At 36.9% G+C, this 26,868-nt stretch overlaps 1 protein-coding gene across 1 annotated transcript in view; it reads left to right on the top strand.

The window, feature by feature from the left end:
- Positions 1 to 1,012: 1,012 nt before the first annotated feature.
- The window catches only part of WDR26 (WD repeat domain 26), a 43,712-nt gene continuing 17,856 nt past the window's right edge, over positions 1,013 to 26,868 (top strand). Inside the window, exons 1-8 of the mRNA XM_036753867.1 lie at positions 1,013 to 1,553; positions 3,523 to 3,622; positions 3,727 to 3,783; positions 9,816 to 9,952; positions 14,342 to 14,439; positions 15,550 to 15,706; positions 19,668 to 19,806; positions 25,268 to 25,408. Of these exons, the coding sequence (XP_036609762.1) occupies positions 1,111 to 1,553; positions 3,523 to 3,622; positions 3,727 to 3,783; positions 9,816 to 9,952; positions 14,342 to 14,439; positions 15,550 to 15,706; positions 19,668 to 19,806; positions 25,268 to 25,408 (1,272 nt within the window). The 5' untranslated portion in view covers positions 1,013 to 1,110. The remainder of the gene's footprint in view (positions 1,554 to 3,522; positions 3,623 to 3,726; positions 3,784 to 9,815; positions 9,953 to 14,341; positions 14,440 to 15,549; positions 15,707 to 19,667; positions 19,807 to 25,267; positions 25,409 to 26,868) is intronic.

Below are 26,868 nucleotides of genomic sequence, written 5' to 3'. Positions count from 1 at the left end.
CACACACACACACACACGCCCCAGCAAGAGGCGCTCCAGCCTCGCCATCTCCGGCTCATGTCCAGGGGGATGTTTGCAGTGTCATCCCTGTCCCGCATGTTCTAGGTCACACCGATGTGTACACACACACACACACACACACACACACACAGAGCCATTAGTCATCTGCACACACAGTCACAGGGAGAAAGAGGAGAAACTTGGTCCTCGGACCCTGTCAGCCGGCCAACGCCGGGGGCCGCTCCGGCCTGCCCTCCCTCCCAACTCTCCGGGAGCCTGCCCCCTGGCGCACGTGCTGGGTGACAGGCCCCCCTATAGGTTCCATACCTGCCACCGGAAGTGAGTGAGGAGGGCAGTATAGGCATTTCCTGTGACGCGGACGCCTGGACTCCATTAGGCAGCAGCTGGGGGAAGAATCAACACACCAGGGAGCGGAGCGGGCCCGAAGACAGAGGCGGCAGCTGCCTCCGCTGCCGCCGCCGCCGCCGCCGCCGGGGCTCAGCACAGCGGCGGGCTCCCCCCTCCCCAGCAGCGGCCGCCGCCGCCCCAAGCGGCGCCCCCCCCTACGGGAGCGACCCCCGGGCCGGGCACCCCAGCTGCCTCCGGGAGGGGGGGGACAGGGCCCAGATCCTCCTCCTCCTCCTCCTCTTCCTCATCCCCCCTTGTCCCTACCCCCCCTCCCCGCTTCCCCGTCCCCTCTTCCCTCCCCCTCCTCACCCCGGCCCTCTCCCCGTTCCCCTCCTCCCCTCCTCCGCCTCGCCCCACCGGCTTCCCACCACGGCCTCTCTCGGCGAGGAAACTCTGGCCTCCGCTTCCTCCTCCTCCGACTCGGACACCGGCGGAGCCTCCCCGCCCCCGCGGAAGAAACCCCGAGCCTCGGCGGCGGAGGGAGCAGGAGAGCCCGGGGCTTCGACAGGCAGAGCAGGCCTCTCCCCCCCGTCCTCGTCGTCGTCGTCGTCCTCGTCCTCCTCCACCTCCTCCTCGTCCTCGTCTTCTTCCTCCTCCTCCTCCTCCTCCTCCGTGGTGGTAGTGGTGGGACTCCCCGCGGCTGCTGCCCCTCCTGCCGCCCCCCACCGCAGTAGCGGCCACAGCTTGGTCAGCGGCAGCATCATGCAGGCCAACGGGGCAGGAGGAGGAGGAGGAGGAGGCGGCGGCGGAGGCGGAGGAGGTGGCGGCGGCGGTGGCAGCGGCGGCGGCGGGGGCCAGGGACAGACCCAGGAGCTCGCCTGCCTCTCGGCCCAGAATGGGGAGTCGTCCCCCTCGTCGACTTCGTCCGGGGGGGACCTGGCCCATGCCAATGGGCTCCTGCCCTCTGCCCCCTCCGCCGCCAGCAACAATAGCAACAGCCTGAATGTCAATAACGGGGTCCCCGGCGGGGCGGCCTCCGCCTCGTCCGCCGTCGCCGCGGCCACCTCGGCCACCACGGCCGCGTCTTCCTCGGCTGTGGCCGCCTCGGAGCTGGGCAGTAGCCTGAAAAAGAAGAAGAGACTCTCCCAGTCAGATGAGGATGTGATTAGGTTAATAGGACAGCACTTGCATGGCTTAGGGCTCAAGTAAGTATTCCTTGAAGAGAGCCGGTGATTCAGGGGCCTGGGGGGCGGGGGGAAGGCTGGACCGAAGCGACCGAGAAGGGGTGAGACTGACGGACAGCCCCGCGATGGAGCTATGCCTGGGGAGACAGACAGACAGACAGACTCCGGGAGGAGGAGGAGACAATCAGACGGAGACTCTGAAAGACTGGCAGAGCCAGGCCTTGAATTCCCCCCAGCTTTCCCCCTCCCCCACCCCACCACAAACTACCCCCATTGGAACTTAATTATCCGTCGGTAAAGACAGATGTATAAAAATGCTGGGGGAGGGGGAGGAGTGGACCCGATCTGGTGGAAATAATGAATCTTGGAGGACTTGGCCTTCGGAGTATATTTTAGACATCTGTGCTGTGAGCCCAGGGAGAAGCTTCTCCCATAGAGGACAAGACCGTAGCATGGTTACCCACCAGGAAAGCTGGAGGCCCACAAGTGTTTGGGTTATTGAGGGGACGGGAGGGGGGTGGGTTAGGAGGGTGTACAGCTGGTGGTTATGGTCAATTGGAAAGAAGAGTTGCTGAGGAAATCAAACAGGAATAATGGCGCAGAGGAGACATGTTTGTGTCATTTGTGAAGCTTTGTGTGTTAAGGACACAGGCCACAAACTACTGTCAAATCCTGATTAATATCAGGGAGATAGATAAGTGTTTGGGAAGGGATCTCTGATCTGACCACTCGTGTTCTAGGCTAGGTGGCTTGATGCACCCTAGAGACAGGGTGAAGGGGGCTAACCTTGGCCACCAACTGCTATCAATTTGTTTACACATCAATAAAGGAAAAACCCAGGGAGTGGGGGAAGGGTTCTTCTAGAGACTGAAAGCTATTGAGAACGGTGGAGGAGGTGGAAGGGGCAGGACCTAAAGGAGACTCTCACACTCACACACACACAAAACCACCTCCAGCAGTCAAAGTTTCCTGGCTGCAAAGCTTAGATTAAAATAAGCCTTTGGGCTTGCCACTGTGTAGTTTTTGATTTATAGATTTGTTTGAGGAGGAAATAAGAACTTTTAAAAAGTGACATAAGTGCATCGACACAAGCCGTACTTAGAGGTCTGCTGTATTTTGCTTAATGAGTAATAGAAGTGGAAAAAACCCACTAAAACAAGAAAACATTAGGCTGATAAATTAGGACTTTTGAAATAACAAAAGACTGAAGGGACAAGCCACATATAAAAAGCCAAACAGCCATACTTATCTCCTCTTCCCCCAGCTCCCAAAAGGAACTGTTTGCCGTGAGAGAAGATTTCACAGACTATGATAAAGATGGATTTGGTATTAAATGAGCTTAGTAAATGTAATGTATTACTGAAATCAGGCAAGCTGACAGCAGAGGGAGAAAATAACTCGTGACTGTTTGGAGCCTACAGCATAGTAAATTTGCTATTTTTAGTTAGAAAGGTGGGGGATGATTTTGTTTTGCTTTTTAAAATATTTTTAATAAATTGACCTCTTAAAGTGTTGATGCAGACACAAAGCCTGGATATATTTGGGAGGATTTTAATACTAGACATTACTGAGAGCAACCTGTGTAGTATAGTAATTTTATTTAAAATAGTGATCATATAAATAGGTGGTTTCCTACTTTTCCCGATGGCCACTTGATTGCAACAAATGTTATATTTTAAAACTTTTATTTTCTCAAAGCATTAATATTTTAAGTGGCAAAACTGGGGAAAATAAGCTTATTTTGAAGCTGTGTACAAGTTTTTTACCCTATTGCCCCAATGTGAATGTAGGAGATTGCTCCAGTGTGTGTAGCTCATCAAACTTGGGCTTGTAGGGATTTTTTTTTCCTTATGTCACTTTATAATTAAAAAAAAAATAAAATTAGTTCTTTTGGGGAAAAAAATTCACACTGTTGCATCGGTATTGGTGTATTTGGAAAAGTAAAACCCTAAAGTTGGTCAGGTCTTTTTACACTGTATCTCTCCTGCAGCCAGACAGTTGATCTCCTCATGCAAGAGTCAGGATGTCGTTTAGAACATCCTTCTGCTACCAAATTCCGAAATCATGTCATGGAAGGAGACTGGGATAAGGTAAAGTAGGGCATATGGAACTGTATAACTGCTGTTAAAGTTATACATCTGATGTGCATATCATAACACTTTTGTTTTTCTCTCTTTTATATCAATTTTTGCAGGCGGAAAACGACCTGAATGAACTTAAGTCTTTAGTGCATTCTCCTCATGCTATTGTGGTAAGAGGCGCACTTGAAATCTCTCAAACGTTGTTGGGAATAATTGTGGTAAATACACTTTTGTTCTTAGTTCTGCATTTATGCTAATTTTAGTAAGCAGAATGGTCTCAGTAATAATTTAGGGCATCTGCCACTTCTCTAACATAAGTAATTTTTGTCTTTGTATCTGGAGCGCCTAGAACAGTGCCTCACACAGGCATTTAAGTGTCCATTAGGTCATCAAGTATAGCCCCCCTCATTTTGCAGATGCCTAGAAAGATTGATTTGCCTGGAAATGTATTGTGTGTTTTAAAGTTATAGAATAGTCAGTCTTCATTGTGCTCTAAAATTTGAACTTTTTTTTTTCAAATGTTTACCTAGAAAATACCTTTGAATTAATCTTTTATACTAAAGTTGTCAAATTTTCAGTATTTATGCTAAGAAATTTTAAATCCCTTTCATTTGTTTTAGATATTCAAAGTCAAGGAAGACATGCAAATTTCTACTTTAATGTTTAAAGGCTTAATATTGAATATATTTTGGGAGTGAAGGAAAGGATATTACATATGTCTATGTATGTGGCTTCTTTGAGGAAAGAAAAGCATAGATATGCTAGAGTAGATAAAGAAGTTTTGTCTTTTTTATTTTTAAGCTTTTGTTTTAAAGAAGAGTCATGTGTGTTAATTCAAATTGGGTTATAATTACCCAGTTCCATTCAAGTTCTCCAATTGTGTGAATTTACAGTGTAAAAGTTTGAAATTTGTATGGGAGTCATCTGGTGATTTTTGTGCAGATTAGAATATTAATGCTCTGTGTACTGGTCCTTTCTGACATAAAATCAGATTGGGAGTTGGGCCATTTTCAGAAATCATCATCTATTTTAATTTCTATTATAATTATCAGGCATTAATTCTTAAGTAGGTGTTTGAGGAAGGGGAAAAAGATGTTTTTTGAAGTGCCTGTGATTATAAACAAAGGAGAATCAGCTGGTGGCTGCTTGCTTTAGACTTCTGACTGATTCATTTGTTGTCAAAAGCTGTTTCCTGTCCAGTGGGGGAGGGGATGGAAAAGAACAGGAAGTAGGGAAAACAGCTGTTTGTTAAACATTAGTGAGGATTATATTATTTTTTATTTAAATTGGGTCAATTTTATAACTTCTTTGGCCTGTTAACCTACTAGATTTGTTGTGTTTTGAATTTAAGTAAATGTAATCATATAATATGAGAGGAGCTGTACTAGAGAATGGTTCTGAAATGAGTGGCTTAAAGGTATTTATAAAAATATTTCCTTTGTGAATTTTTTAAATATAAAGGGGCTATTATTTAAGAAAATGTAAGGTTTTATGTCTTAAAACAAATTATGATTGCTTCCAAAGTTTGGTCTTTGGGACTCCAAAGTCTCAAAGTAAGTGTATTCAATTTGCAATCTGAATTGTTAAAGTTGAAAGATAAGCCTATAATAGGCAGCTTGTTGACAGAAAAAGAGGACTTTTGATTATTTGACATTCAGTAAGTAGAATTATGGATTGCTAGTCTAGAATACATATATAATCAGTTCAACTTTTTAAATTGTACTTTACCTGAAAAGTAGTTTATTTTACTTAATCCCAAAATGGAAGGATAAAAAATTAATGTGATTTTTCTCATATTTATAATGATACCTTGGAATTCAGCTTGATATTTCAAGTCTTTTAAAATGGAAATTGTGGATTGGGAGAGCAGCTTTGTGACTTTCAGCCAAACTTTAGCAAAAAGTGATTATGAGCTTTAAATGTAGATTTAGAAAAAATTATTCCTAATAACCTTATATATCCAATTACTGTTTTATCTCAAAACAATTTTAGTCACAGCATTTGGTTTTTATTCTCTTAAACATGATTGAGTAGCATTTTAGTTTGGCTTCAGATATGTCTAGGCTTGTTTGAAAGTTTTATGTGAGGAGATTTGAAGGTAGTTAACTAATAAGATTTCTATCATATTAAAAATTTTAGCTCTTAAATTTAAACTTTAAATACAGTATTATGGTCCATGCTTTACACAGAGATGCTTAACATTTGTCTTGAATTCTGTATAAAAATCTTGCAGCAGTTCATCTTCACTATTTAGTTATATAGAAGAGACTGCTCTAGAACATGAGGCATTCTAGTTAACTTACGTTCAGTGCGATGTGGAAAGAAAGCATCTGCTTACTTATCTTCACTTTGCCTGCTACATGGTATCTTGTACTGCCTCCCCCAACCCCAAATAACTCTATCTTACATCTCATCTTTAATAAAACATTCCCACGAGAAACTAATCAGGCTGATTAAATCCATTTTACTGTCTCCGGTGTTGTGTGTCAGATGTAGCTACAGCATTAGATCTACATGAAAATCCCATATACCAGAGAATTAAGCTTTTTAGTGTAACTGTAGGCCTTAATAAATTTTTCACTAAGTACTTAAGTTCTGCTTTTGAAATCTTTGCTTTGTAAGTCGTTACTGCCACAATCAACTTTTAGAGTTTTTATTTTTCTTTAATCCCTTTAAAGTTGCATTAAGGTATTACCACTGAAATGACTACCTGTCATTTTATTATATTGGTGGTTGTCTTGCTTCTTAGGGATTGTATACTACTTGAATTTTTACTAAGTTAGGAAATTATCTAAATAGATAGTATTGAGGGCACAAAAGTAGTCCAAACAATTTTGTTATGCAAAATTTAAAGTATTACATTTCAAAATTTTCTTTTAAAAATATGCATTATTCAGATAGCTTGAAGAGGTATCTTGTAATACTAGATTTCCTACTGGTTTGATTAATCAGACATTAGTAGACCAAAGGTAGTTTGCCGGACTGAAGTTGTATACTACATCCTTCCTTTCGCAAATAACATCAGAAGTTGGATCTGATCAGTCTGATCAGAAATTGGAAAGATAAGTAAAAGGAATAGAGCTTTGGAAATATTGAGACCTTTGAAATAGCCTGATGTGGACAAGATCTTTGCCCACTTAGTGAGCTCGTTTGACCTATTCAGAATCCACTAGTCAACATTATCTTAAAAGCCACTCTGGGAGACTTTAGGATAGGGGCTGAACCTGTGGCTTCATTGGTATAGGAAACTCCCTCTGCTAATGCACAGAGGCACCTTCTCTGCAGCTCAGAATCTTAGGCATTTGCCTAGAGCATCAGGAGTTTAAGTGACTTGTCAGAGATAGGACTTGGACCCAGGTGGTCCTGGTTTCAAGGCCAGCTCAATATCTATTGTGCCATCAAATGGAATACTACATCATTGGGCTTGAGTTTTACACTTGAGCCATTTTAGATGTGTGCTTAAAATGTACCAGTAGTATAATTCTTAAGATTATAGTATTAGTTCTCCTTTATATTTTCCCTTTCCCAGTTGCCCAGTTTTATATAAATGCTTCTGTTGTACATTTTTTAGAAAGATATTTTTGATTCAAGTAATTAAATTTTACAAAGAAAGCATATATTTAAACAAATGTCTTGCTGTGTTTGGCAGTAGCACATTACCAGAGTTTCTGTGTCCAATATCATGCTTTAGTATCTGTTTCAGGATTCTCTTTGCTCTGTGGACAAAGTGACTCACAGAGACAAAGCTTCTTGACCTGCTTTTATGTCTTCCCCATGTTATCTGTAGAAAAATGTTGACATAGCCTCACTTGAAGTTTTACTCACCTTTTTCCTGCCCCATTTCGGTCACATGAAAATTGAGTTGCAATTATACCAGCATCTCTGTGGAGAAAATAAGGGGGAAAATGTCTAATGTTTGGGGGTAGATTATCAATTTGCAGATTTGTGAGGGAGGAACCCTAATATGAATGAATGCTAGGAAAATGGCATATGTACCTAATGACTTAAAGAAAACTAAAAGTATTTACCAGAAATTCTTATGAACTGAGAAAGCTAAATGAAGAAATTAACACAGATGTTGGCAAGTTAGACATGAAAATGAAATGAAAACTCCAAAAACAAGTATGTCTTCAACAGTGAATGTTATATAAAGAGAAATTTTCAAATAGTAAAAGGAGTTTGTCATACCAACTGAACTTTTAACAATGTATTGATAAATGGAATTACACATTATTTTCTTGATTGAGTTGTGAGGATCAAAAAAGATATCACATATAAGTGCTTTGCAAACATTAAAAATACTTATATAAATGATAGCTATTTTAAAAATAAAAGCTTTGTTCAAAAGATAAAAGTTGTAAAAAAAAATCTCCCTTTTATATTAAATCTGTTTTATATGCCATTTTTTTGCCTGTGAAAAGCAATTTATTAGCAATTCAACGGTAAAAAACATACTGAAGTTGTTTAACACATATAAATAAAGCTTAACTTCAGATTATATGTACAACAGTGTATTTTAGTAATTTAATCTATGTCTCTAAAATATATTCAGTAAGCCATATATATATAAGCTTTTGTTTACATACTGCATAGAATTTGGTAAATGTAATAGTTCTAGAGTTACAAAAAGTTTCATTTGGTTGGAGAGCTGTCATTTTCCCATTTTTTTCAAGAACTTACCATAATTAAACTATGTATATTTATCACACTATTTTGATAGCAACTGGTTTTGTATTTTTAGAAATAAACATTTACCAAAAGAGATTATAGCTATCATGTTCTCTAAGATTTTTATGTTGTCGTTAATACATTTTTAAGTGGATTTGAGTTCATTGGAGTCGCTAAATGTCAGTAACATTTTCTGCCTACTTTCAAAAAGTAGCATTATATAATTAAAGGTTTCATTCAAGTGATAGTCCTTAAAGTTGGATTTAGGGTTTAAAATACCAAATTTTGTGTTAGTGGAAGTATTTTCGTGCCTTCTCAGTTTTGCCAAAAAGGTTTTTTTTTAACTAATGGCTAATAAGCTAAAAGTGAAACTTATGGTAAAGTAAGCAATATTGAGAAAAATTCAAAACCTAAATGCAAATTTGTGAAAGTATGACTTCATAGAATAGTTTATCCTTCTATAAAAAAAAAAAACACCTTGGATTTTATTTTCTTTGTTTTGTTTTTTTGCTTTCCTCCAGAATATTTTTGGTGTTGGAGGCAATAGCAGTCAAGATTCCCATCTTTATTACAAATATGAAATAGTTAAGTTGTAAGAGACCTCAAGGTTTATCTTATCTGCTGTCTTTAATTCAGAGACCCTTTCTGCTGCAGCCAAAAGAAGGTTGTATATCCACTACCTGAACACTTTCACTAACAAGAGACTTGCTGCAGAAAGACAGCCCATTCTTTCTTAGGAAATGGTTCCTTAGGTTGAGCCAAATTCTAACTTTTGTCTTAGTCCTAGTCCTCTCCTCTGGAACCACAAATGTACACCCTCTTTCTGATAGCCCTTGAAATGATTGAAGATAGCTACCATGTTTTTCTTTAGTCTTCTCTAATCTAAAAAACTCCATTTCAAAATATTAATATAATTAGACACCTAAACATAAGAAGTTAAATTTTTTTTTTCTTAACAAACTGAAATAAAATATATTTTTGATTTGGGGAGAAGGAGGGTGGTTACTGAGCTTAAAAAAATCAGTCTTAATTTTAATGGAAGTTCTAAAGTCATGTATTCCAAATTATTTTTGAACAGGAATTGCCTGTACAACATCCACAAGTCATCTGCTTTAAGATTTACAGTGATGCAAAACTCAGTACTTCCTGAGGCAATCCATCTACTCTAGTATAGTTCTAATTTTTAGGAAGTTTTATGTTTTTATGACTAGCTGAAATCTTTTTGAGTCTTGGAAGTAACATTTCAAAGGAGTTTTATTGAAGTATGGGATTGAGTAAAATATCCATTAGCCTTGACCTGAAAAGGCATATGTTTTCTAGGTTTCATAAGTAGGTAAGCTGCTTCAACAAAAGATAGAAGTAACTGGGAGATTTTAATGAACCAAGACCTTTTTTTAAAAATCATGAAGCTTTTATGTAAAGTTTTATTTTCAAAGGGCATAGTAGAATGGTTTCTACTGTTCTGTTTAGGCACAAACATTGTCTGAAACTTCCATCAACCCTTTTCCCTGACTGCTGCTTTCTGTCATGTCAGAGGATGAAGTTTTTGCTGCTGCAGCAGAAGTACCTGGAATACCTGGAGGATGGCAAGGTCCTGGAGGCTCTTCAAGTTCTACGCTGTGAATTGACGCCCTTGAAATACAATACAGAGCGAATTCATGTCCTCAGTGGGTAAGAATGTTTAGTTCATGAGCTCTGCTTGGGGGGAGTCTTGTTATACAAGATTATAGTTTTATACTTTCTCTGAGTGCTTTGGAAATCCTAAGATAATTTTAGGAAGTTTTCTCCCTGAGATGGGATGGAGGGACAGTGGAGATGTTTTTTGTCTTTACCTTTATGTAGACCATTGCCCTTATCTGAGGAAGTGTTTCACATTAGGATAAAGTTATATTAAATGGGTGAGAGAAGATTGCCTACAGAAAATAATTTCATATTCTTTTATAAATCCTGTGACATGGCTTAATTTGGTTAATTCTCATTTTTTATCATCAGAATATATAACAATAAACTTGCCAGAGTTTCCCATCTTAGAGCAAAGCAAATTCTGTTGGACATATTAACGCTGTGTTTAGTTCCCTTAAGTCAGAAGACCTCTACAAGGTATCATATTTGCAACTCAGCATTCATGAATTTTAAAAAGTTCTCTATTGCAAGTTTTCTAATTGAATTGTGCTTGCAATTGCTTAGAACTAAAGGAACTTTAGAGATCAAGTCTAACTTGATTTTTTACATTTTGAGAAAACTGAAGCTTAATGAGATTAAATGACCTGGTAAAGGTTATTTGTAGGTAACAAATATGAAATTAGAACCCAGGTTTACTGACTCTGGCCATCTTTCATACAGTATTTCCCCATAAATAGACATTGACTGAAATACTGAAATGTTCACCTTTAGTCATTTTTCAGTCATGTCTCTACTATTCATGACCCCATTAGGGATTTTCTTGGCAAGGGTAGTGAAGTGGTTGGCTATTTCCTTTTCCAACTAATTTTACAGATGAAGAACTGAGGCAAACAGGATTAAGCAGCTCACCCAGAGTCATGCAGCTAGTAAATGTCTAAGGCCAAATTTGAACTTGGGTCCTCCTGACTCTAGGGCCAGCACTCTCATCCACTGTGCCACCTAGCTGCCCCAGTGAATACTGAAAACTGAATGTCTAGTTACCAAATGGAACAGACTTAGAACTTTTGAAATAAAAAAATTGTGAACCAGTTTTCTCGAGAAGTATTGATAAAATAAATCATTTGAAATCAAATAACAACCGTAAAACCACATTTTATAATTTGCTTCCTTCTATTTTTAAAAATAGAGTCAGTTATTTAGTTCCTTCTAGTAGTTTGAGTCTGTTGAGATATTACTTGGAAAATGTGCTATTCAGTGATCAAAAGACTAAAGGTAGCTTAACCTATATCTTACCAATAAAGAATGCCTTAATAATCAAACTCTAGGTGAAAGATAAGCCTTTTTTTAATTTAAGTACTTTACTAACTTGGATGTACTTGTAACTTACAAGAAAAGTGGCTGGTATTTTTTAATTTAAAAAAATTTTTTTTACTCCAAACTTGGCAAAAAAACAAATAAAATAAGCATTTCCATATACATTGTAGAACAGTAGAGTGTTGTATATGAAACTCGGAACATCTATTATGTAGAACTTGCTTTTTTAAAATACATAATAAATTGAACATATAAATAAATTTCAAATCTGTCCTTTTTGTCTGGTTTCTTCTGGCTTTCCTTCTGGTAGGAGAGGAAGACCTACCTCTACCTTCACACATATTTGAAAAAGAAAAGAAAAACTCCTTATTTGTGTGTATGTGTATATTTATAGAGAGAGAGACAGAGAGAGAGAGAATATTAAGCAAAACAGATTGTCACATTAGTTCTCTCCAAAAATGCATGTCTCATTTTATATCTTGAGTATCTCACCTCTCTGGCAGGGGGGTGGGTGACAACCTTTATTCATTGCTGCTTTGCATTAGTGGTTTGTTATTACATTGATCTTTCAGTTTCTCTTTATATTGTTATTTTATGAATTGTTCTCCTAGTTCTGCTTATTTCATTCTACAACTGTTCGTATGTCTTCCTAGGATTCTCTGGAACCATTTCCCTGTCATCATTTCTTGTGCAATGATTGCATTCATAGTATTTATTTCCATTATTAGATTAGTAAAATGCAAGTTCCTTGAGAGCAGAGACTTTTTTACTTGCGTGATTAGTGCCTTGATTAAAGCAAGTGCTTAAATTTCTATCGGACTAAATGGTTTTACTTAAGAAAACAGGACAACTCAGTTGTATGATATAAGTAGACCTCACACTGTTGTTAACCAGTAATTTGTTTATATTGACCCTATATCTTTTATCTCACCTTTTCTCAGTGTAACTCCTTGAAAAAGTTGTCTTCCCTCACTGCTTCCATTTCCTCTCCTCTTTTCTGGCTTCCATCTTCATTACTGAACAGAAAATCCCTCTCCAAAGTTACCAGTGATCTTGTAGTTGCCAGATAGGATGGGTTTTTTCTCAGTCTTTTTGCTTCTTGACCTGCCCACTGCATTTGACACTATTTTCCACCCTCTTTCACATACTCTCTCTGGTGACACTACTGTCCCAGGTTCTTCTGCCTATCTAGCCTCTGTTTCCTTTACTGGTTCATCATCTATGTTACACGCACACACGCGCGCGCGCGTACACACACTCGCGCTCCATCCCCATCCCCACTAACTTGCCGTTAGTCTTTCTGTATGTGAATAGATATAGATAAAGGGGTGTGTGTGTATTCTCCTAGTAATCTCATCAGCTCCCATGGATTTAGCTGTCATCTTTATGTCGATGGTATCTATATTTACACATCTAGTGCAGCACATTCTCTCCCTTGAGTTCGTCCAATCCTGGATCACCAATATTGCCTGTTAGATATTTCAGACTGGATTTCCTGATGACATCTTAAATTCAACATATCTAAAACTGAGCTCATTGTCTATTCCCCTAAATCCTTCCTTTTCCAAGCTTTCCTGTTTATGTCAAAGACACCATCATTCTTCCAATGTCTTCAACCCTTCAGTCTTTCATCCCACGTATCCAATCAGTTGTCAAATATTACCATTTCTACCTTCACAATATCTATTTGTATCCCACCCTTTCTCCCCTCACACAGCTACGACCATACAGCCCCTCATCATCTCCTGCCTAGATGATTTCATTGGCCTTCCAGTTGGTCTCTTTGCCTCAAGTCTTTCACAACTCCATCCAACATGTTATTGCCAAAGTAGTTCTTCTTCAACATAGATCTGACCAGCTCCACTGGCTTCCTGTTCCATCTAGAATAAAATATAAAATCCTTTGTTTAGCTCTGAAAGCTCCTTAAACTTTAACCCCAACTCTTCTATCCAGCCTCATTGGAAATTCTCCCTCTTACTCCCTGCAATTGAGCCAAACTGACCCGCTCTCTGTTCTTCAATTACAATACTTCATGTTCTGTCCCAATACCTTTGACCTAACTGTCCTCCAAGCCTAAAATCAACTTTCCTTACCTCCACCTCATAGAATACTTCTTTTCCTTAAAATGTAACTCAAGCACCATATTCTATCTGAAGCCTTTCAGGATCTCTCCAACTGATAGTGTCATCTCTCCTAAACTACCTTGAAGAATTTAACAACTTCTCAAGTATTTGTATTTACTTCATTTTTATGTACACACATGCATGCGTGTGTCTTATATACTTGTTATTTCCCCTATCAAAATGTGAGCTCGTTATATGTTAAGATTATCTCTCTGTGCTTGTACTCCCAGCTCCAATCTGGCACAGTGCCTGGCATGCAATAGGCACTTAATAAATACTGATGTAAACAGTGTCCCCATAGTAGCAGAATGCTTCATATGACCTGATATTTTCTAGATCTCATTTCTATAATTTGATTATACTTTAACATCCATCGCTTGAAAGACATTTCTATAGCATAGAACACCAAGAACCAGGTCAGGGGCAAACTTAAAGCAAAAGGCCTTGATTTGTTTCCTTAGGACTTTCCTGTGTGTCCATCAGTTTATCTAGTGAGTAAGGAAGCAGTCCCTGAGCTTTATTCCTGGAAGCCTTGAGTTGTGTGAAGGGTTCACACAAAGCTCATATTAAGATAGACAACCAATCTGTGAACTAGATGTGGTAAAAGGTTTTATCCCCATTTTACAGATTAGAAAACATTATGCTGTAAGATGTTGTGACTTGCCAAATCTTGGTCAGCTATAACTAATATCTTTGTTCACTATACCACATTACCTAATCAATCAAGCCTTTGCTTAAAGGTTGAATACTTTATAATACCCTCTTGGAGGGATTTTCTGGTGGTGTGTTTTAATTTAGTCTAAGTTCTTTAATGAAAACATGGTTGTTCAAAATTAATATGCCAGGATGCCAAGATCATATGTTAATGAACTATGGCCTAGCTAGTCATTTTCCTCGCTTTCTGTTTCTGAAATAAAGTTGGTTGCAAAGGTGCTATATTTTTATTATTTAAAAACCAAAAAAGAAATTGTGTTAGCTACTTTTACTATCTCATTCATAGGTACCTGATGTGTAGCCATGCAGAAGATTTACGTGCAAAAGCAGAATGGGAAGGCAAAGGAACAGCTTCTCGATCTAAACTTTTGGATAAACTCCAGAGTAAGATTTTTTTTTTTTTTTTGGTATCTGATAACAACATGTATTTCCTAAAATTAAAACTAATGTGGACTGTTTAGTAAGATTTTTGTTTCGTAATACTTAAAATGGCTTACCACTGAGAGAATAAGGTAGGGCTTGTTTTATAGGTGGACTCTTTAGGTCACATCGGTTTTACACACTTTTTGAAGATAAAATAGCAAAGTTACTCCTCCCTCCCTACCTTTTAGGCAAATGCTTGGGGTTTTTTGTATTTATAAAAAAAAAAATGCAAAACCATTAGCAGGAATAAATGGGCCCAATAGGATGCTTCATTCTTACGAATTTAACTTTTTTGTAAAAAGCTTTTTTCTTGCCCTCTCCAGACAAATCATGGGTGCCTTTTTTTCATGAGGTTGGAATGCCTGGGTACCAATAATGTTGCTTGAAGCCTAAGAGAACAGCACGGTTGGGAAGGTATAGGACATTTAAGGGTTGGAGTAGAATTGGCAGCAGTGTCAGAAGTTGTGGGGCAATGGTATTTTGTGTTAGTAAAGGTTTTATGTACAAAATCTGGGATAGTAGTAGTTTGGTGGGACCTGGATTTCATCCTTTTGAGTCAGTCATTGCTAGGTATCTCAGTAGAGGTTCTTCCCAAACTTTGAAGAATGGCCATTATCTCTTATCTATTTATTAGCTAATACTTTTTCTTAAATAAGAAAACCTAAAGAAATTGTGAACTTTCTTTCCAAGTGACTTCTAATGTCCATACAATTGTAGCATTTGACAGGTAGTCATGAAAACAAAATGTTTATAGACAAAAAGTTCTGGGTGGCTTAACATAAATAGCATAATGTTGATAATGATTAACTGAGGATGAAAAGCCAGAGGATGTTGAGCAAGTCTCTTTAAAAAAAAATAGATCTTTCCTGATCCCTCTCCTAGTTGCTAATGCCCCCCCCCTCCTTATATCGCCTTATTTTGTATTATAGAGGCCAAATTATTTACATTGTCAATCCCACTAGAACATAAGCTCCTTGAAAAAGGGGGCTGTTTTCAGCTTTGTCTTCCCAGCTCTTAAGAAATGCTTATTGACTGACTGACTGAAAATAAACTCTTGTTTCTTTTATTAAGCCTATTTGCCACCATCAGTGATGCTTCCTCCAAGGCGTTTACAGACTCTGCTACGTCAAGCTGTGGAGCTACAGAGGGATCGGTGCCTATATCACAATACCAAACTTGATAATAATCTAGATTCTGTGTCGCTGCTTATAGATCATGTTTGTAGTAGGTAAGAGGAAAACCATTTCTACTACTCCAAGATTTGAATTATAAGTGATCCAATTTTCCTTCTTAATACTATTAGAGACATGAGCTGAAGTTCCCTGAAGCTATAAATTCTTATCTGAATTGTTATTCATTCTAACATGCAAAAAAAGTAGAATGACTATTTTAAAATGTTTTCCTGTTCCCCACCCCCTGGTTTGACTATTAGTTTGATTATTAATTGTCCACAGTTAACTATAAAGTCATAGTCTCAGAGTATAACAATTAGCATTATGTTGTTTACTGTATTATTTTAAGGGATATTTTGCTATCAGCTACGTGTGCACATAATTTAACTTAAGAGAATGTAAAATTGTCCTTCGGTCTGGGATTCTTTTAATTATTAGTGAAGCAGGAACATATTTCATGACCTCTAAAGTTAAAGTGTCATTAGAGTAGTTGAGATACTGAAAAACAAATTGTGAAATCTTTCAAACCTCAGGAAGGAAATAATTTGGGGCTAGTGGACGAAGGGGAACAGCTGCAGTACACATAGTCCATTTCTTTTGCCAAAGATGATCAAAGATATGATGAAAGTGGCTTGAACAGGAAGGACAAAAGTAATAAGGTTTAGTGTGAGGGCCATAGACGTTTTATAAATGAGGAACCTACACAAGCTACTGAAATAATGGTACAGGCAAACACTGTGATTTAAAAGAAACGTAATTTTTACTTATTTTGTAATAAACATTTCTACATGGGTACCTAGCTTTAGATCCTTTTTTAATCTAAGCATTTTATTATTTCCCGGGAAAAAAAGTTGTAGAGCATTCAAGAGAAACGTAATTAGAGTTTTTCAACTTCCCCTCACCCCCAACCCCAATGTAATTGTTTGAGCTTAATTTGGGTGCAATTCTTAATCATGCTGTTTATTTGGCAATACATACTCTTCCTGGAGTTTTTTAAAATATGAAGATTTTGATTATTTCACATAGGGTGTTGGATAAAACCTGTATAGTTTTAGACCTTGACACCTTTGGGAAGTTTGAGAACAATACTGGTTAAAACTAGAGTAGCTATAATCCCAAAAATCTTAATTTGACTACTGGTTCCTAAATTTGTTGTTGGAACATATGAGATGTTAATTGATTGGACATAGCTAAATCAAGAAGTGTTGGTATGATGTTGGTAGTGTATTTAGACAAGTATGAGCAAAAGATTTTGTATCTATCCCTGTTTTACAAGGTAAATCTGCATAAAATTGACCTATATTTTCCTGAATTTTTCAAATGCTTTTCTAGCATCTATGAAACTAAATGAAAAGCTAGAATTTCATAAGCCTATAGGGAAGCCCTTTGAAGGTTCACATAGGAGAAGTGTAATATGCTTCCTGTCTCACAGAAATGGCTAACAGAAGAGGAGGGTCTTTTCTATGAAGCTATGAAATTTCATTATTAAACCTTGTAGAGGTAAAAGGGGAGGATTGGGCTTCTCAAGTTGGTAATTCTTACCATTTTCTGTGCTGTGCCACCCACCTACCCCAAGAGTCAAAACACTTCAAACTCAAGGTTTATACTCTTTTCAGATCAACCCACTCTGTCTTAATATTGTTGAGTTGAAAGCTGTAATTCTGAAATTTTATGCCTTTTAAACTTGATACATTGAAGTAATCTTGATTCTATTGTTTTTAAGAGAATGTCATGCCTATAATGTCAGGGTTATTTCTATGATCATAACAACTTGTATTTTTCTTTTGAATTGTGCCCTAATACTTATTGGACTGTCAGCTATATCAGAGTACTACTACACAGAATTAAGTATGATTATGTCATACTGGTCAGTAAAGGCCTTGGATTGAGCCCATCAGACTAAATCACTTCCAGTCCTTAGGAGGATGGTCAGGGGGAAAGGGAGGCTGTCTTCACATTTCCTGACCCATCTAATACAGGACTTAAAAGGACACCGTTGAGGTATTAAAAATTTTTTAATCCAATTAAACTCAATTTCAAAAATTAGATCTTAAAATTGGAATCTGTTTTCAGTTTAATTCAGGAAACATTTGCTGAGCACCTTTGGGCAAGGCACTGTGCTCTAGGTAACATGGCAGATACCAAGATAAGATATGGTCTCTTCCTCAAAGAGCTCATGATCTAGTGAACTCCCTTTCTGTAGATAGGATTGCATATAAACTAATGACATTGGATGTGCTTTTTCCTACTCATAGAAACATTGAAGATGTTTTTGAGTTGGAAGCATACTTAGGTTACATTTTTGACCAGTTAGCCTTGACGGTGTTTCTTTAAGTTGGCAGGTTTTTTTTAACCACCATCCAATGGAAATAAATTTTCCTGCATATAGTTTTATAAATATTAAATTTATGATTTGTATTTTGTAAAGTATCAAATTATATACACATTATAGAAATGTATTGCTTAAAATTTATCAAGTGAATTATTTCATATGTATTGGTGGTACTGATATATTTAAAGATAAATGTATAAACTTGTTTTAATGGGTATGCTCAGGTGATACTTCATAATTGCTTCTTGCTTAGAGAAATAGTTTAATATTTAAGATAATGACTCCTTGAACAACACTTCTACACTACAGTGACAGGGTTTCCAATATAAGCGATGACTACATGACCAACTGGTTTGTGCCCTGTAATTTTATGAATCAGTCCCTTAATAAAGGTATTCTGCCACTCTCCTTTCAAATACATCCTTGCATTAATTATTGGTTCTTTATTATTGTGAATCATTCATTTTAAGCCTTAGGAACTTGTGTATTATGCATTACTAGATGCCAGTGTTGTAACTATTGTGGCTCTAAAATTAGGAAAGAAAATATCAGCTCTGAAATTTCAAGTAACTTCTCCAGATAAAAATTTTCAGTGTGGTTTGAGGAGTAACATCGAAGTAGGCATGACAGTAGTCAACATTTTTGTGCTTGTAAATTTGATGCAGAGAATTTTATTTTTAAAAATTCACTTAGTTTCGCAGACATGTTTAAATCTTCAAATATCTTTTCTAGAGCGAGTTACAGTTTATGACAAACAGTAAAAACAGAGTTCCATTTATTTTAAGTAATCTATGGACTGGTAAAAAAAATTTTTTTAAATTATTTCTTGACAATTTTAAACACTTTTTTTGAGGCAGATTTACGAATCCTCTAGATCTAGTAATCTCTGGAAGTAATCACAAAAATATGAAAAGCACATGGCCAACAACTGAGAATTCGGCTATACAAAGGAGCCTTCCTAAATTAAAGAACATTTAGCCAAGCTAATTTTCTAGATTCCTTGATAGTTAAAGCTTAGTCAGAGAAAGAATGACTTTTCTTGGAGGGACTTGCTTTATGTGTTTAGGGTTAGCTGGTGATTTGTAATCACTTAAACAAGGTTCACATAGTATTGGGAATATTTACAGGACAGTTAGTTGAAGTTACTGCTTTTCTCTTTGACTATGCTAAAATAATTTGGATGCTTAGAAGGGTAAGGGCTAGGGGGTGAGATTGGATGGATATGTTTTGTTTTTAGTCCAAGACAGTTTCATATTTATGTTTAACCTGCTGTTTAGTACCACCTCATAAAGTTGTTATGCCATTCAATCTTTATTTCCCATTGACATAAAGGCCCTAATAACTAACTAATTACTACTACTACGAATTGATCTTAACCAGACCAAAACAAATTCTGAGTAGATTCGTAAAAATCTTTATAAGTCTTTAAAATCTTTTTTAAAAGAAAATAATGAAGTAAAATTTAGGCAATTGATTTTTTCCAAATATATGTTTATAATATATTAATGTTTTAAATTTACTCAGCATGCAATTGAGAGCTTTCTTCCTTAGCTAAAAGGAAAGACATATCTACATAACTTTAAAAACATGTAAAATTATTACAAGAAGCTTTATTATAGTTTTTCTGATCTTGTATTTTTCAGCATTCTCAGTTTATTTTTTGGGTTTTTTGGTTTTATTTTTAGGAAACAGTTCCCATGTTATACACAACAGATACTTACAGAACACTGTAATGAAGTGTGGTTCTGTAAGTTCTCTAATGATGGCACTAAACTAGCAACAGGATCAAAGGATACAACTGTTATTATATGGCAAGTTGATCCGGTAAGTATGCTCATATGAATAGTTTAATTAAATTAGATTTTTACTTAATTAAAAGCCTTAAGGAACTTGTAGAGGGTTTTATCTATCTATTGTAGATACTGTTTCTATTTTATAAGTTATGCTCCAGTGGCATTGTTTTATATTATGACTACATGTTTTACTTCTCTAAGGCATTGCCTCTTTTCACCACTTTTTTTGTTAATATTCTTAGGTTAAAGTTCACTTGCTTCTACCATCTAAATCCAGTGTCCTATCATTGTATATAGCAAGCTGGTAGAAAGTCCTTTATGTCCTCCACTTTCTGCTTGCCACTCGTTGCCTTTGTGTAGAATATATGGTGCCAGTTATATGTTGTGAAATGGCTGAGCAAAACCATTTCATGTTTCATCTGAGTTATCTTTGCTTTCTATAAATTCAGTGTTTTTTTCTCTTCTCACCAGTGAACTTTCTGGAGATTTCTCCTCAGATATGCAACTGTATAATTTTAAACTTTGGTTTTTATTTTAGCAAATAAAAGATTGACTTTCTCTACTTCTAATGAAGGAGATGCAGACAATTAACATTTATAATAGAAATAGAACCTATAAAAGTATATAGGTAAAGAAACAAGTTGGTGGGAGGGGTTATGGTATGTAAGTAGTTGATTTTTTTCTTCAAGTGGGCAGCAGGATGCCTGGTTACCTGAGATCTTTTGAGAGAGAGAATTAGACAAATATCTAGAGAAGCTTTTAATTTAGGAATTATCAACGTATATTCATGGTGGATGAATTCACTGAGTGGATTTAAGAGAGAATAGTGAGCCTAGGATAGAGAATTTGAGGACATGGGCATTGGAAGGATGGAGAATAGAGGAGCCAATGAAAAGACTTCAAAGAAGGAACCAGTGAAGAGACTCCAAAGAAAGAATCAGGATCTGATACTCATAAAAACCAAGGAAGTATCTAGGAAAAGGAGTTTCTAAGGTAGAATGATCAGGAAACTTAAAAAATGATAGGGATAAGGGAAAAAATATTTGGCAAAATACATTTTGGCAAAAAGTGTTTCATTGGTTAATTTTATATAAGTGAAGTAACAACAGAAACGAAGTCCAGAGTGATTAAGTGAGGAATAACTATAAGTGAAGCCAATCTCAACTAAGAGGTCAAGCATAAAATTTGGTAGGAAGTAATAGGACATAGTATAGATTTAGAGCTGCTTAGAAAGGTAGTGACAGCATGTTTGATTTTTAACTATTAATGAGAATAAAGAAGTAGGGCAGTCATTGTTAAAGTATGTGGCAAATGCAGATGACTTTTTGAGAACTGAAGCAGAATATGTGTGACTGAATAGAGGGAGCTGGGATCCTTTGGCCATGGTGAAAGCTTAGAAAAATAGATGAATGTGCATGTGGAAGAGTTTATGAATAGTATTCAAGAAGAGGGGGCCTTAGGGCAGGTGGCAGGAGCAAATTAGTGTCCATGGGGTCTATACCAAATAGGAAATGTGAGTAATAGGGTTGTTAATGTTTTTCCCTTGAATCAATAGGAGATGAGTATTGGTTGCATGGAGAAATAGAAGTGAAGGAAACTGCTGCAGGGAAGAGTATAGTTTCAAAGGGAAACTCAGATCTGAAATTAGTTAATGTTCGTCCCAGTTTGAATTAGTGTAGTATTAGAATAGATTTATGATGTGTATCATGTCTGATTATCAGTCTGCTCTTAGGCAGAGGTCAAACATGTGGCCTACAACACTCCTGGGTATGGTATGACCAAATAAAAAAGTGATTGGGAAATATTTAACAAAGTAAGTAAACAATACATTAAAACATAGGTGATATTAATGGATGGCTTTTTTAAATCAGGGATCCTTACACACTGTTTAGTCGCCCCCACTTTTATTTGAGTTGACACCACTGCTGTAAGAGGCTGCTAGGATTTTGATATTTTAGTTAATTGATATAAGAGGATTAGAAATGTTTTCTATATATTTCATGGAAATAGTTGTTATCTGATTTGATCTCTGATGTTCCTTCTATTCATGGCATCTTTAAGAAGGGTAGAAAGGCCTAGCTAGAAGTTCAAGATTACAGTTCTGATATTATTATTGTGTTTCCTTAATTTCTTAAAGCTCCTGCCCCCTGTTAGCAGATCAGTCTTACCCCAAAAGACCTGGCACTAGTTAGATGCCTCCAGATATAGTGAAATGTTTTGTATCATAGCTCTGCCATTTGATCTCTCTGTGAACTTGGGCAGTTACTGCTCAGAGCCTCAGTTTCCTCATCTTTTAAATGGCGATAATAGTATCTGAACAACCTACTTCATAGGGTTATTGTGGGGGAAAAATACCATATAATCGAGAACTGTCATTATAAAGAGGTCCTGTGATTATAATGTGGGCTCAATACCTAATGCTATATCAGTGCTTTTCTTCAAAATTGTCTTTTATAGCACTGTATTGTAACGTGCTAGTTTGAAAGAGACATCAGCGTCGTGCACTAAGCATTTTTAATGGAGTTTAATAAGTTGAAGATACAGGGGTAATCTTAAATGAAGGATTTTGTGTGTCTATCCTTATAATGGAGTTATGAAATAGTAGTGCTGCTGAAAGATCTCAGAATTCTCTATGGAATGAGGCATGTTATCAGACAAGGCCAACGTGTTGCTTAACTATAGTTGCTACATAAGAATGTTCTATTGGAGAGGGAGAAGGTATTGGAAAGTGAAGTATTTAAAAAAAAATCAGTAAAACAGTCAGGGAGACTTTGTGCTTATTAAACTATATAGACTACTTTGCTTTGTTGAATGCTGTACTAATCTAATAAATTATACCAGGTCCCTTAGAGAAAGAGAAACAGTGTAAGAGAAGTGATTGCTTTCTTAATCATTTATTCTGTTAATGTTCAGGCTTAGAAATAGAAGATATTTGGCTAGTTCAGTCAACCAATGAAAAGATTTTACAAGACTTAACAAAAAATAGCAAATTTGAAGTTACCTTTCTCATTCAAATTCAAGAAAATAACTTTTACAGAACTTATTTGAAAGCTTTCTTGTCTTTTTCCATGAATATGAATTTGGGGGAAAATACTGTCTTTACCAAGACCACAATTGTTGTTTGTTGTTCGGTCATTTAGGTGCTTTGTGACCCCATTTGGGGTTTTCTTGGGAAAGATACTGTAGTGGTTTGCCATTTCCTTTTCTCATCTACAGATGAGGAATCTGAGGCAAACAGGGTTAAGTGACTTGCCCAGGGTCACACAGCTAGTAGGTGTCTGAGGCTGGATTTGAACTCAGGTCTTCCTGACTTCAGGCCCAGGGCTCTATCCACTGAGCCAGCTAGGTACCCTCAGGCCACTGAATGTCAATAGTCTACTGATAGAGTTGTGAATAATTAATTTAAAATTTTAGCGTGGTACTTGACTTAACTTTTGGCTGACCAAATCTCTAAACTTAATACGCTGAAACAAATAGGTATATTTAAAATATTTATTTCACAGGAGGACCAAGTAAAATTGTTGTAAAGCACTTTATAAATATTATGTATCTGCTACTAGAGGAAGTAAATAAGCTTTAAGAAAATTAGATAATGAGGTTTAAAATAATTAAACTCCTCATCTTTCCATTCTTTTTTGATATGGTTTCATATAATAAGTGAGTAGTTAGATGTATTTTCTATTAATAAGATAACCAGTGTGATTCTATTATTATAATACAGAGAGGAGCTGGAAGGTTGGTGTTAATGAATGTGGATAAGGCAAATATATGTGGACTAAAGGGAAGAAAATCTGGGTCTAACGATTTTTTTCAAGCTGCTATGGAAGACTAATGCTCTTTAGAGATTTTGTCTTAAACACATAGAACTAACTGTATTGAATTACATAAAGCAAAATGTTTGGGTTTTTCAGGATATGGAGCTTGAGGGCCCTTGGAGATGTCCTAAAAGTGACCTTCTCAGCGTTCAAAATCCACTTAAGTAGTTAGATATAAAGTACAAATATAAAATACTAGTTCAGAGTTAAAGCCTAATGAGATTTTTGAATGTGACATGCCCTGAAATTGTGATTTTAATTTTGACCTTAATATTCTCAAAGTTGAGGAGTATCCTTTATTCCGGTGGTTTTCAAACTTTTGTGATCATGCCTGGAATTCTTTTCTTCCTCATCTCTACCTCCTAGTTTCCCGGCCTTCCTTCAAGTCTCAGCTAAAGTCCCACCTTCTGCAAGAATCCTTTCCCAGTCCCACTTGATGCTAATGCTTCTCTCCTTTTGATTATCGCCACTTTATCCTCATGTTTGTATGTCATTGTTTGTATGTTGTCTCCCACATTGTGCTGTAGGCTCCTTTAGAGCAGGAGCTGTCTTTTGCCTTTCTTTGTGTCCCCAGCACTTAAGCACAATGCCAGGTAGTCAGATTATAAATTTTGGGGCATCTCTTCCCCAGTATAGGTATATTTATTTTTAATTTCATGTATGTATTATCATACTAATAATTTTATACATTTTATAACTTATACCAAAATATAAATAATAAAAGGATGAGATAATGATGAATTTATATGAGCCTAAAGTAAATAGGAAGCCACTGGAATTTGAGTAGGAGAGTTGATAGGTCAGATGTGTGCTTTAGGAAAATCATTTTGCCAGATTGATTGGAGAAGTAAAAGACCTGAAGTAGGAAAACCAATTAGGAAGCCATCAAGTTCTATACAGTGATGGTGGTTTTGTGAGTAGATAAAAACAGATTGATGTAAGAAATGTTAAGAGAGATCTATATGTGGCGTGAGGTAGAATGAAGAATTAAAAAATGACACTGAGATTGCAAAATTGGATGAATGGTGGTACCCTTGACAGTAAAGGAGAAGTGAGCAAAGGGAGTGGATTTGGAGTGAAAAGTAATGTAAAGAAGTTTCTGATGCAGATCACAATTCTTGCTTGTCTTACTATGGCTAAAACCAATCAGGTATCAGGTCAGAAGCAGAGTGGGTCAAAACTTCCATGCCAGTCATTTGTGGAATTGGACCCGTAAGAGGCCACCTTCACTTAACAGCCTAGCCAAGTTGAAGAGACCAAGTCTCCAAAAAAATTAAAAAAGGAGAAGCTGCAATCTGTTAAAAAATGACCAGCCACGATTTCAGAAATCAGTGAAATGTCCATCTACTTACCTAGAGGCAGGCAACAGTTTCACTGTGTAAATTGAGACTTTTTTTTTAGACATAATGTAGGAATTAATCTTTCTTATTTGCTACAAGATTTTTTCTTTTTCAATGATAGAGGTAAATAGGAAGAAGAGAAAATAGATTTTTTTTTCATTAAAATAAATTTGAAAGAAAAGAAAAAGAAGCATTCTGTTTAAGCGGTAGCTTGGAAAGAAAAGCCAAGCAGATTTGTCCCAAAGAGTGCTATTCAAGTATTTTAATAAAGTGACAAACCAAAGAAAAATGACACTTGTTTGAAATGTTTGTCAATTTAATTTTTTTTCTTTCTCAGGATACACACCAGCTAAAATTGCTTAAAACATTAGAAGGGCATGCTTATGGTGTTTCTTATATTGCTTGGAGTCCAGATGACAACTATCTTGTTGCTTGTGGCCCAGATGACTGCTCTGAGCTCTGGCTCTGGAATGTACAAGTAAGTGACAACTCTGTTCTTTGTATTCATTGTAGATGTACTCAATTTGATGACTAAGGTCAGGGTGAATTTATTGTGATAAACTTAATCCATTTATAAAAAACAAACTCTTAAAACTTACTTTTAGCATTCATTTAAAAGTTTTTCTGATTTCCAGATTCTTTCTCCCTCCTGCCCTTCCACCACCCGTTGAGGAGACAAGCAATATGATATCAATTATACATGTGAAGTAGTCACGCAAAACATTTTTCCATATTAGCCATGTTGCCAAAAAAAAAAAAAAACCCAAACCAAGAAGGATAAAGTGAAAAAAGTATGCTTCAATTTTCACTCAGTTAATCTAATCTAGCATTTTTCATCCTGAGTCCTTTGGAATTTTTAGGGATCATCGTATTAATCAGAGTAGCTAAGTAGAAAGAAACTGTCAAACAGCACTTCTTTTAATTTTGTATTACAGATTTATAGGTCTACACTGTGGTACTGTGAAAGCAAATGAAAACATGTCTAATAAACATCTTTCAGGAGTCTTTTTTTAGTTTATGCTTTGTAATAATAGGATGGGTTTTATAACAATCTAAGGATATTGAAATTACTTTTGTCATTGTGGATATGTGTGGTAAATTTGGCATTAATCTCAATTTTCTACTTAATACTTTTAACTTTTAATAATATAATCAGATTTAACTTAGTGATGCCCAGATACTCTTTTACCCGGGTGCCATTCACAGCTTCACCACAGTTCAAGTTTTGGAATTTACTTTTCACCCTAAATAAGATACTTACTTTCGTTTTGGCCTTGGAAGTAGGCCTTTTTCATTTAGGACCATTTCATTTCTTCATCAAGCCCCAAAAAGAGTTTATTTGCTAGCTGCCTCATGAAACAAAGCTTTTTTTTTTTTTCCCCAACTCTCAAAGAAGGATAAGGATAATTCAGTTAGGTTCTGAGGTTGAGATAAAACCCACATGGGTAGGCTTGAGTCCACCATATCTATAAATGTGTTCATTGTTGCTTCATTGAACAGCTGTTGGAAAGGAGGATTTAAAGAACTTAGCAAAATGAAGACCATAGAAGCAGGAATACTAGGATGTGGCTGAGGCTGAAATGCCATAATTGCAACTCTGATTCTAGTATTAATCCTCCATTAAGATTTCTGGCGTGACACAGAAAGGGCAGTGTATGCTTTAATATTGCAATGATTGTAGGGCTTTGTATTTTGTTTTCTAAATTTAAAAATCTCGGGTTTTCATTTGGACCAGTTTCCATTCAGTCAAGTATATTTTGACATCCTGACTGCTTTTACTCTGTAACACTTTAATTTACTTCAGAAACTCCTTGAAAAGAAAATAGTTTTTAATCAGCTTATTTAGAAAATGTCTTGTTCTTCAAACCTTTCCTGGATACCTGGATATGATTTATTGCTTTCAGTCCCCTGAAAGCCATGTTCTTGGTGGGGGGGTGC

The sequence above is a fragment of the Trichosurus vulpecula genome, chromosome 4 (genome assembly GCF_011100635.1).
Source record: "Trichosurus vulpecula isolate mTriVul1 chromosome 4, mTriVul1.pri, whole genome shotgun sequence".
Lineage (NCBI taxonomy): Eukaryota > Metazoa > Chordata > Mammalia > Diprotodontia > Phalangeridae > Trichosurus > Trichosurus vulpecula.
Note: the sequence above shows the minus strand (reverse complement) of the source record. Positions and strands in the feature narration are given on the sequence as shown.